This window comes from Schistocerca cancellata, chromosome 10 (genome assembly GCF_023864275.1).
Source record: "Schistocerca cancellata isolate TAMUIC-IGC-003103 chromosome 10, iqSchCanc2.1, whole genome shotgun sequence".
Lineage (NCBI taxonomy): Eukaryota > Metazoa > Arthropoda > Insecta > Orthoptera > Acrididae > Schistocerca > Schistocerca cancellata.
This window is the reverse complement of record NC_064635.1, coordinates 101,238,571-101,251,035: the sequence shown is the minus strand read 5'-3', so window position 1 is coordinate 101,251,035 and position 12,465 is coordinate 101,238,571. Positions and strand designations below refer to the sequence as shown.

The following is a 12,465-nucleotide window of genomic DNA, read 5'->3' as shown; positions in this document are numbered from 1 at the left end:
TGAATTAAACTTTGCTTCCACTCAGTAGGATATGTACTACTGACAAGAGACAGGTTGAAGATGTCTGTGATAACTGGAGTAACAGTGTTTACGACGTTCTTAATCATGCCAATGCACACTCCATCATTTCCTACTGCCTCGGAAGAGATTCTCATAATTGCCTTGTGTACTGTGCCGGTAGTTACATGTTTTAGGAAAAACTTGTCTCTCGAGAGATTGATATCTTGGGGCTCGTAATTTGTCGCTGCGTGGCAGTTTACAGCTGTTGAGAAGAAATCGTTGAATTCTTCTGCAGACGCTTGATAAACAGCGTCAGATTTTCGCTTCCCTATACCGAAACTGCGCAGCTTTTTCCACAGTGCAGCAGGTTTTGTTATACCACATACGACAGAGCGGGCATGTCCGACTTTGGCATTCCTCACGCTTTGCTTGGTTCTATTTCGGAGTTTCCTATAAGCTTCGTACGCCTCGGGAGTTGGGTTACGCTTGAAGGCCCTATGTGCAGCATCACGTTTATTCATTAACTGGCGTAATTCAGTGGTGAGCCACGGAGCGGGAGCTCTCTTTACTTTGACAGTGCGTTGAGGAGCATGTTTATCATACAGTGCAATAATTTTGCGACATAATTCCCGAATTTTTCCGTCTAAAGTCGGTTCATTGCTTATATCATGCCAAGGGATGTCTGAGCAATCCTTTTGAAGAGCGGCATGGTTAACATTTTTTAGGTTTCTGTAGGTTACCAGGTGAGATTTTTCTTTGGTAGTATGCACTGAGTAATTTAAGAATATCACGTCGTGAGCAGAGAGTCCTGGAGCGGATGTCTGATTGGCGCGAATTATTTTATCTGGTCGCTTTGTTGCTATTATATCTATGAGTGTATGGCTGTGTGGCGTGTGATGAGTTGGGTCCAGCGGTGTTAAACTCATATCATTGGAGTGGAACAGTCTCCTTAGTTTTTCTGCAGAGGGAGATTTTAACTGTAAGTCGATGTTTGTGTCGCCCATAATGATTATGTGTTCATACAATGTCACGAGCGAGGACAGGGCAGACTGAAAGGAGGACATAGCACCGACGTTTGGAGGTTTATAGATTACTCCAATTAGCAGTTTCTGATTTGAAGTATTTATTTCGAAAAACAAAAACTCTGCTTCTCCTTCGCCCTTTGCATCCGATGTGCATAGTACAGTAGGTCTGAGATCAGAGCGAACATAGGCACCCACACCACCCCCGCGTCGTGTTTCGCGATCTGCCCTTAGGAGAGAGTAACCAGTGATTCGGATAGCGTCGGAAGAAATGTTTGGTTTCAACCAAGTTTCAGAGACGAGGATATCATGGAACAGCGATTGGCAGAACAGGTCACAGAACTCGTCGAAGTGAGCCGTTAGCGACTGGGCGTTCGCGTGGGCCACAAAGAGCCCGCCGCCGGAACCGGTCCGTGCCATTGTGGCCGCCTGTAGGACCGAGCGCGCTCCGTCTACCTGCTGGCCGGAAGAGGGACAAAAGCTGGATTTCACGGGGGAAGACATATTTACAGGTGTGTCCAAGGTCGTGACTGACTCAAGCGTCTGTGGGCTAAAGGTGAAAGACAAGCTGGAGGTATCAGAGATAGGAGCAAAAAGAAAGATGGAAAGTGGCAGTGGTGGTTACGAAAAAGATAATAGTAGTAGTAGTAGTGGTAGTGACGAGGATGAAAATAACAGATATAGAAAGGCGGTTTTAAGGAGATTTCTGTTAATGGAGAATGTTAATTCCCATTTGACTGAACAATATGAATATGCATGAGCACTTATGATAGACAAATAAAGAAGCAATATTTATGTGAAACAATTGACTGATTTTAAATAGAGTACTTATGGTACTTATAGAAATAACGAAGCAATATTTATGTAAAAAAATGAAAAGAAAGAATAAAATTATTTTGTATTCAGTATTCATCACACATGATAACACTCCCCCACCCCAGCCACATGCTCACACTCATAAAGCGCTACTGAGATACAAACATTTCATAAAGAGCACTGACCAAACACTATACAACAATATATTACAGAGTAAGGGCGTAGGATATTTATTAGTGTAACAACTTGACATGTAGAAGGCTGAAGGTTCGAATCTTGACAAATGCAGCAATTTTTTTATTTGTATTTTTCTGAACCTAATCATAAACTGTGCTCATTGTATTTATTCAGTTACTTGGTTTAAATGTAATTTTTTTATTTCTAATACTTTGCTGAATCATTTTTATCATTGTATTGACGTTTTCATTTTCTCTTATTTTTCTTCCTAACATTCCTTTTTTAATTTGGAATCTGCTTGTATTGCCCATAATCTGCAACCAGGTGCCAGCTAGGACTGTTATTCAGTTGGCAGTGCAGCATCCCCTTTATCCAATGTGAGGATAGTTTCAGGTAGCCTATGATAGCAAGAAATTAACAGTTTGCTTTTACCACTAAATATTAAACTTTGCAGTGGAAGATGACTGTGCAAACAAATACATTATGACATTTTTCTGTGTTGGGTTTGCTCATAGAGGTTATCCTTAAATACCATGAGCAAAGCAATCATGATTTTAGTTATGCTGCAGTTTGTTGATCGCTGTTTCCTCAGATACATTGCACATAATGAGGCTGTGGTTAGGTTAGGACAAGAGTTTAAATTCAGGGCTTCAAAACCCATCAACTGCTGGAGTTCAGTCATTGGTCACTTAAAATCAGCTGTCGACACAGCATCTCCCATCTCTGTCATACCTCATGCTGGCCACTTCCAACATTGCTCTGCGTTACACATTAACAGCATTTGTGAAGTGACCTGCCATGTTTTTCTGTTGCCTATAACTGAGTGGTAGCCAGCAGTGGATGTGGCAGCACTGTAGTGGCAAGTGACAGATGTCCCCTACCAAGTAATTTTAATCAGACTGTATTAAACACTGCACCAGCTTCAGTTAAGAAATTATAGAAGTGGAAAAGTGTGAATTAAAGGTGCATTAAAGACAAAGAGGTACAAAAATGGAATGAATAATACATTTTTAAAAAAGTAGGTGGAAAAGGGATGAAAGGATGTGTGTGTGTGTGGGGGGGGGGGGGGGAGGAGATCATTAAAAAGAGAGCGGGACAATAAAAAAATGGATGAATAACCGAGTAAATAATGAAATATTAGTGCTGGGGAAAAAATTGGATACTGAGCTGCAAAACCTCCAATTCAACAGCTGCCTCCTCTTCCGTAGCAATTGCTTACAACCTAGGCTTTCATATAAACATATCTGATTCAGCACCAAATACTCTTGGTACCTACTATTCAGGACTTTCCTCACCAGCAACTACCTCACATCCACAATCCAATTTTATGGGCAGTCTCTCATAATGGTTCCTTTTCTTGTGATTTTCTTTCAAATAGCAGGGTCAATATGAGTAAAGGCAGTTAAGTCAGAATACATTTAGTTGTGAGCTCTTTTTTTCATCGCTACTGCAAAAAACTGCAGTCCAGTTATTTCTGTTAATATGTAATATGTTCTTCCATCCATATTACATGTTGCTCAGTGGAACTGAGTGGAACTGATGAACAAGACTTAATACTTTTTATGATCATTTCCTCAATGCGGAAAACAATTGCCAATAATTTATTGTTTAGAAAAGGAACAGGATTTAGATATCACTGAAGTCGTGCTTTCCATATCTTTGGTCCGTTTGGCAGGCGCGACAGCAGGCAGTCTATATTGCGCGGCAGACAAAGCCCCCAGTCAGCTGCGGCAGTCACTCATCTCGTGTGAAATGAACATAAATAACAAAGGAACCATATCCTTGTGCAAGAAGACGTTGAATATATGACATTAAAAGTCCATTAAACAGAAAATAGTCAAAATTGTGCCAGCTGCAGGAGTCCGAATGCTAGTACCGACAAATCTGTGACATTATACTCCTCCTCTGACTCTCTTACAAACAATTCTTCTTCTAGTCAGAAGCACATTGTTTGTCACCCAGTATCACTCAAATAACAAATTCTTCTGTACCTCTGGTAGAAGTGCTTGTTAAGGTCTGTTGGCCACAATTTGTTTTATATCATCAGGAATACTGTTAGTTGTGGTCTGGAGGACACTAGAAAATTACTCCAACAACATGTATCATAGCAAATAAATAAAGTAAACTTAAATAGTTCTTTACCTCTGTAACAAAAAAAATGTTGATTCTGAAGAATTCTGTTGACAGCTAGTCTTACCATCATTAAAATTAAGGTGACTCATAAATGTCATTTCCAAGAATAAATTTTTTTCAATTCTTGAGTTAAAAAATAAATAAGTGAGAATTTCACGCATCTGATCTTTGTTTCCAGGTGGGAACAATTCTCACTGTTCACAGCCCTTCTGAAAAAGTGTGATAATCATACATTTGCACCTCTCATAACCCACTGGAACCAGCAGGCCACTGCTGCAGATCCGACCTGTCAGCCCCTACCCAGCCCATGACACTTAGATCAAATATTCCCAGTCACTTTGGAAAGAATATTAGAGATTATGTGATTTGCTTATGTTCATTAATGCCTTGTATATCTTTTGTGACACACGCAAATGTTGCAATTTTAAACCCATTTAAACAAGTAATTTCCTCATCTCAGCTGACTGATTGTGATGGGTGAGTCTACTGTAGCACCTCTGGCATTTTATTCCAGTCAGGAATGGATGTTTTCATTTACACGTCAGTGCCAAAATTACATGTGTTGTGAGAGCTGTCTGCAGTTTGGCACCTGAATAGTAAAAGTAAGGTTATGAGGGACCAACATTTTTAAGAAAAAATTGAAATGTATTAACAGAAATAGGAACAACCAATAGTAATTCAATTCATCAATGACCAAAGCAAAAATTTTTGACAAACATTGTAATGTAAATTCTCCACACTCCTGAGAATTGAAAGAATAGCAAATGTTTTGTATAACAATTTCAAAACATTTACATTTATTTTCATAGGAAAATATATGTATATAAGTACATTAAACATTTAGAAGGCAGTAAACAGCATCTTTGTGTGTCATCCCTTTTAGCTTGTCTGCTTTCTAAGTACACATGACATCGAAAATTAGGTTTTCTTTCAGTACATCTGAATTTTCCACTGTTGAAAAAGTTTTCATTAAAAAGGATGTTATCTATTTATGTTCTTATTTAAGTACAAAGTTTGCTTTTTTCTGTCCAGGTGGTAAAAACCCAAATATCTTTTTGCTGTCAGGTAATTGCTTTCGCTTGAGAGAGAACATTAGTAGGAAAAAGTATCAATCCTCGTGAAACCTTCGCATTGTGTCATGGGGGGGATTAAGAATCAAAAGAACAAAGTCCATTATTGTGATATGAATTAGCTCAGTGTGATGTGTGATGTACCCTATGTATATTTATAGACATTTCCAGATTGAATTTTCTGAATTTCTCATGGCTTCAACTTGCTGCACTTCAAATAACCCGTGTTACAACCATGCCAGTCACAACTTGGTTCCACTCATTCAGTTTGCCTTGAATACGAACAAAGCTATTACTTCAATATTTTCAGTGACCAAGTGCTGCCCTGTCTTCTGCATCTTCATTATGAATAAGCTGTGATTATTCAGGTCTTTCAAGATGGTGACATCTGTTTTCACAAAGCTGCATACAGACATTCCTCACTTGACAGCCACGTGGGGTAGCCCCCCAGTCTGAGGCACCTCGTCATGGTCCATGTGGCTCCCCCAGTCGGAGGTTCGAGTCCTCCGTCGGGCATGGGGTGTGTGTGTGTGTGTGTGTGTGTGTGTGTGTGTGTGTGTGTGTGTGTGTGTGTGTGTGTGTGTTGTCCGTAGCTTAAGTTAGTTTAAGTTAGATTAAGTAATGTGTAGGCTTAGGGACTGATGACCTCAGCAGTTTGGTCCCTTAAGACCTTATCACAAAGTGCCAAAGTGCTCTCTTGACAAACACTCAGGCGCCATATCACAAATAATTCTGTACAAAATGTCTGTGACTGTTTGGAACAACCATTGATCTTAGCAACCATTATGCCTCCAATCTGGAAGCTCTGCAGGATGTAATGGCTTCAACTTATGCGCCATACCTGAAGAAACTTGTGAATACTCTTTCTCACCAAATGGCAGCTATTATCAAGTCAAGAAAGAGAGAGTCACATGGTGTTAGTGTGATGTATGGGTGACTTTTTTTTAGTCCAGTGGTTATTTGTCATGTGCACTATTGCACGACTGCTAGCAGACAGGCGGGTAAAGGAGAGCTGAATAGGGGTATTCCACATTGAGAAATACTCTCACACCACCTGCAGCCATCTTCCCACTGAGATCATCCTATCTGTGGGGGCTATAGCCTCTTTAACAGGGACACAGTGGCTTTGTCTGTCAGGAGAACAACAGTCCCTTCTTATGAATACTGATCCCATTCACGTTCCACAGCAGTGTGGGAGCCGTTTTACTGAGAAAATGATTCTTTTTCTTTGCCTTCCACTTTTTGAAAGGGGGAGAGCCTACATTACAGAGAGATTATATACACTATGTGATCAAAAGTATCTGGACACCTGGCTGAAAATGACTTACAAGTTCGTGGCGCCCTCCGTCAGTAGTTCTGGAATTCATATGGTGCTGGCCCACCCTTACCCTTAATGCCAGTTTCCACTCTCGCGGACATATGTCCAATCAGGTGCTTGAAGGTTTCTTGGGAAACAGCAGCCCATTCTTTATGGAGTTCTGCACTGAGGAGAGGTATCGACGTCAGTTGGTGAGGCCTGGCATTGCTCGATCATGTTGAAAGATGCAGTCACCATCCCCGAATTGCTCTTCAGCAGTGGGAAGCAAGAAGCTGTTTAAAACATCAATATAGGCCTATGCTGTGATAGTGCCATGCAAAATAACAAGGGGTACAAGCCTCCTCCATGACAAACACGACCACACCATAAAACCATCGTCTCCAAATGTTACTGTTGGCACTACACACGCTGGCAGGTGACGTTCACCGGGCATTCGCTATACCCACACCCTGCCATCAGATCGCCACATTGTGTGCCATGATTCATCACTCCACACAGTGTTTTTCTACTGTTCAACCGTCCAATGTTTACGCTCCTTACACCAAGCGAGGCATCATTTGGCATTTACCGGCATGATGTGTGGCTTATGAGCAGCCGCTCAACCATGAAATCCAAGTTTTCTCACCTCCAGCCTAACTTTAATAGTACTAGTGGTGGATCCTGGTGCAGTTTGGAATTCCTGTGTGATGGTTTCGATAGATGTCTGCCTATTACATATTATGACCCTCTCCAACTGTTGGCAATCTGTCAATCAACAGACAAGGTCGGCCTGTACGTTTTTGTGCTGTATGTGTCCCTTCACATTTCCACTTCACTATTACATCGGAAACAGTGGATCTAGGGATGTTTAAGAGTGTAGGAATCTCACGTACAGATGTATGACACAAGTGACACCCAATCAATTAACCACGTTTGAAGGCCATGAGTTCCATGGAGCACCCCATTCTGCTCTATCATTATGTCTATTGACTAGTGAGGTCGCTAATATGGAGTACCTGTCAGTAGGTGGCATCACAATGCACCTAATATGAAAAATGTATGTTTTTGGGGTGTCCGGATACTTTTGATCACATAGTGTAGCTATACATAAATAATAGTTTCAAACATAGACTGCCTGTATATCTGCTCATGATTTAACTTGTGTTAGACTACCACCAGTAAGTCCCAAATGCTTTACAGAATTGAGTATTCACATATAAAACAACTTCAAACATCTGATTACTTTGCACATGAATTAATGTGTTAAATATTTGTCTTTTTAGACTGTAAGCAAGAAAAAGTTTATGATAGCCTTGAAATTATAGTTTGTTGGTAGTTTCTAAGTACTCTCATTATGAACACTGGTTGAATATACTCAGGGAAATGTGTGCTCCATTTTAAGCAAAAGCTAATTTTTCACACATTTCAATGTTTACGGCACTGTATCTTGTTATCTACCTTGTTGTACAGCTACATAATTTTGCAGGTAAATTAAGTGATATATAATTATACAGATACTATGCGCAAAGTGTTTTCTGAGTAGAGTCAGTAGTAAAGAAATAATAAATTAAAACATCATGCCTAATGCTGAAGTTCCACTGCATGAACAGCAAAAATGTATCAATCAATAAACTTTCTTCCTTTCATTGTTTTGTGAGAGGTGTTGTGGGGGCGGGGATGGGGGGAGCTGTCAGTGAGAAAAAGGTTCAAAATTATCTGTAAAATTTGCTGGAAGTTGCTAAGTGCTCTCATTATCAAATGCTGGATGAATGAAGCCCTCGTATTTGCATGCCGTGAGTTACTCTGCCTCAAGACAAACATAAAATTTCTAGTTATGATACTTGCCCTCTTGTGTTAAACTTTTAACATAAGATAATACCTCTTAATGAGTAGATTGTGATAGCATTTTAAATTCGGTCAATAATTCTCAAAATATTGAAAATCAAATTTTTGTTGCCCATATGTTGCATCTGGTACCAGGTTTTTTGGTTAGTTGGTTGGTTAGTTGATTTGGGAGAGAGGACCAAACAGCAAGGTCATTTGTTCCATTGGATTAGGGAAGGGTGGGAGAAGGAAGTCAACCACACCGTTTCAAAGGAACCACCCTGGCATTTGCTGAAGTGATATAGGGAAATCACAGAAAACCTAAATCAGAATGGTCAGACACGGGTTTCAACGGTCATCCTTCCAAATGCAAGTGGTACTGGGTTTTGGGATAGTTTTCTAGTACAGTAATATAGATTACCACTAGAAAAATGCATTTTTTTAAGAGCACAAATTAGTCATTACAACTATTGCTAGATGTTGCTGCAGTAATCAGTTCTCTAAATTATATTTATTTTTACAGGAGATAAAGACTATATTGACAGTTACAGGAGTGTTCAAAGAGCTAACACCAAAACAAGACGAATCGCCTCGACATTTTATGCGTACCTTTGTCCTTGTCAGACTAGCGAAAGAGGAATACCAGATAGTTAATGATATTGTGCACGTTACAAATGCGGCAACGGGAGAAGCAGAGGTAAGCTGAATTACAAGAATTATATTCTGTAACATGTATTTGTATCCTATGATGCATTTGGATGTTAAGTGATGCTGTGCATCGGGGACATATATGATGAGTTGCAGAATTGCTGTAATTTGCTTTCTCCTTCTGGAGTCATCAAAAAGTAAACCACTTATCCACAATTCGAGGTGAACTACTACTCCTTTGTGACTGCAGCAGTTCTGCTTTTGTCGTTCGGATTCACAAATAACATAATTATTCAATTTTTGCTTTTCTTTTAATCAAATAATTAGTTTCTCAGTTTACCACACATACTTCTGTTTATTTCAGCCAAACACATACCGTATTTACTCGAATCTAAGCCGCACTCGAATCTAAGCCGCACCTGAAAAATGAGACTCTAAATCAAGGAAAAAAAATTTTCCCGAATCTAAGCCACACCTGAAATTTGAGACTCGAAATTCAAGGGGAGAAACAAAGTTGGTCCATTGTAATATGAGACACAATTTAGGTCGAATGAATGACGATACAGCTACAGTAGTGTGGTTTGAGTCATAAGTTTAGCAGTTAAGCTTTACCAGGTAGCCATTGCTATGTGTCAGGCGCTCCATCCATATTTATACGGGTACCGGTACCCTTCCTTTTTCACGTGCTTCATCTGGTTTGAATTGATTGCTTATTTTTCTTTGGTGTTATAACTGCTGTTCTCTTTGTTATAGGTGTTTACGTCACTCTAAGCTGAAAACACATTACTGTACTGTGTCATGCATTGTTTGCCGCATTCTGATAATGAGTGTTTACGGCCTGTCGCCGCTCGCGGCATGCCTTGCTGCTTTTGTGCGTGCTACAGCTGCTTTTTTCTTTTTTTAAAAAAAAAGAAGAGGATCAACAAGAACCAAATAATAGACTGTGTATGATAGATGATGTTCTGAACGAGAGTTTAGTGAAAATTTTTCTCTGTTTGAAAATCTTTGCACACGCCTCTTTAGTACATAACATTCTGCACAGAAATTAGTCATCTTAGATTTAAAAATCTAGTCAATTGCTGTGCTTTATTTCTGACTGTATCACTATTAGGCATAAGAATAATACGAATATGAACATGACATGATATGTACATTCTTCCGCATTTGCTGTTGTCTCATCTAGTTTCATAGTTTATTAGGCACACAGGATTTAAATGAGATAGCAGCAAACACGAAACAATACATGGCAAAATGTTTATATTCATATTATTCTTATGGTGAAGAGAATACTGCATGTGATTCACAATTCATAAAAGTTACTATTAGCAACTATATCTTCTCACAGGTAGGAAAAAATTCAGAACGTAGAGTTGGCCATATTCACAAACATCCCGAACAGTCTTGCCAGTCGGATTTTCGTAGTACATTGAAATGCTGCTACATTCAAAGATGAACAATACGGAATTTGTATTTACTTCGTTGGATAATGTATGAAAATGCAGTGGTTGAAACTCGGGGCGGAGAAAAAAGCTCGTTTTCCACCCTTTTTTTTTTAATTTATTTACTGGCGCAGAGGTTTTGGCGCCAGTATTTATCTTTGTGCCTGCAAAGCATGCCTGTGTAGTGCTACATACACTCCTGGAAATGGAAAAAAGAACACATTGACACCGGTGTGTCAGACCCACCATACTTGCTCCAGACACTGCGAGAGGGCTGTACAAGCAATGATCACACGCACGGCACAGCGGACACACCAGGAACCGCGGTGTTGGCCGTCGAATGGCGCTAGCTACGCAGCATTTGTGCACCGCCGCCGTCAGTGTCAGCCAGTTTGCCGTGGCATACGGAGCTCCATCGCAGTCTTTAACACTGGTAGCATGCCGCGACAGCGTGGACGTGAACCGTATGTGCAGTTGACGGACTTTGAGCGAGGGCGTATATTGGGCATGCGGGAGGCCGGGTGGACGTACCGCCGAATTGCTCAACACGTGGGGCGTGAGGTCTCCACAGTACATCGATGTTGTCGCCAGTGGTCGGCGGAAGGTGCACGTGCCCGTCGACCTGGGACCGGACCGCAGCGATGCACGGATGCACGCCAAGACCGTAGGATCCTACGCAGTGCCGTAGGGGACCGCACCGCCACTTCCCAGCAAATTAGGGACACTGTTGCTCCTGGGGTATCGGCGAGGACCATTCGCAACCGTCTCCATGAAGCTGGGCTACGGTCCCGCACACCGTTAGGCCGTCTTCCGCTCACGCCCCAACATCGTGCAGCCCGCCTCCAGTGGTGTCGCGACAGGTGTGAATGGAGGGACGAATGGAGACGTGTCGTCTTCAGCGATGAGAGTCGCTTCTGCCTTGGTGCCAATGATGGTCGTATGCGTGTTTGGCGCCGTGCAGGTGAGCGCCACAATCAGGACTGCATACGACCGAGGCACACAGGGCCAACACCCGGCATCATGGTGTGGGGAGCGATCTCCTACACTGGCCGTACACCACTGGTGATCGTCGAGGGGACACTGAATAGTGCACGGTACATCCAAACTGTCATCGAACCCATCGTTCTACCATTCCTAGACCGGCAAGGGAACTTGCTGTTCCAACAGGACAATGCACGTCCGCATGTATCCCGTGCCACCCAACGTGCTCTAGAAGGTGTAAGTCAACTACCCTGGCCAGCAAGATCTCCGGATCTGTCCCCCATTGAGCATGTTTGGGACTGGATGAAGCGTCGTCTCACGCGGTCTGCACGTCCAGCACGAACGCTGGTCCAACTGAGGCGCCAGGTGGAAATGGCATGGCAAGCCGTTCCACAGGACTACATCCAGCATCTCTACGATCGTCTCCATGGGAGAATAGCAGCCTGCATTGCTGCGAAAGGTGGATATACACTGTACTAGTGCCGACATTGTGCATGCTCTGTTGCCTGTGTCTATGTGCCTGTGGTTCTGTCAGTGTGATCATGTGATGTATCTGACCCCAGGAATGTGTCAATAAAGTTTCCCCTTCCTGGGACAATGAATTCACGGTGTTCTTATTTCAATTTCCAGGAGTGTATATTCGACGGCAGAAGTTATATGTGGCGGCACCTACCAACATTTTTCAGAACTTCCTCTTACTTTGCACTCGATTCTAAGCCGCAGGCAGTTTTTTGGATTTCAAAAATCTGAAAAAAAGTGCGGCTTAGATTCGAGTAAATACGGTAATGGTTTACTGTCAGCTGTTCTTTCGCGAACAAGATCTGTACTCCAGCTAACTGCTTCCGGTGTCTATGCTCGGTATTTATGCAGTTGCCTTCAACATCTGTGGAAATACATAGGATTGTAGGACTCTGAAATCTCCCTTGGCACTCTGTGCAGCACCAGCTCTAATGTTAGGACTATGCCCAACTGAATCCGTCCACCGCACGTTGCTCGACAAGCAAGTAGGATTAAATATTAAAATGTAAAACCCAGTGTCAGAACATATAAAAATATCC

General features: G+C 41.7%; 1 protein-coding gene across 2 annotated transcripts in view; it reads left to right on the top strand.

Moving 5' to 3' along the window:
• The window catches only part of LOC126106369 (nuclear RNA export factor 1-like), a 148,967-nt gene that overhangs the window by 112,443 nt on the left and 24,059 nt on the right, over positions 1–12,465 (top strand). For both annotated transcript variants that reach the window (XM_049912634.1, XM_049912633.1), the window contains exon 11: positions 8,863–9,036. In XM_049912634.1, the coding sequence (XP_049768591.1) occupies positions 8,863–9,036 (174 nt within the window). The remainder of the gene's footprint in view (positions 1–8,862; positions 9,037–12,465) is intronic.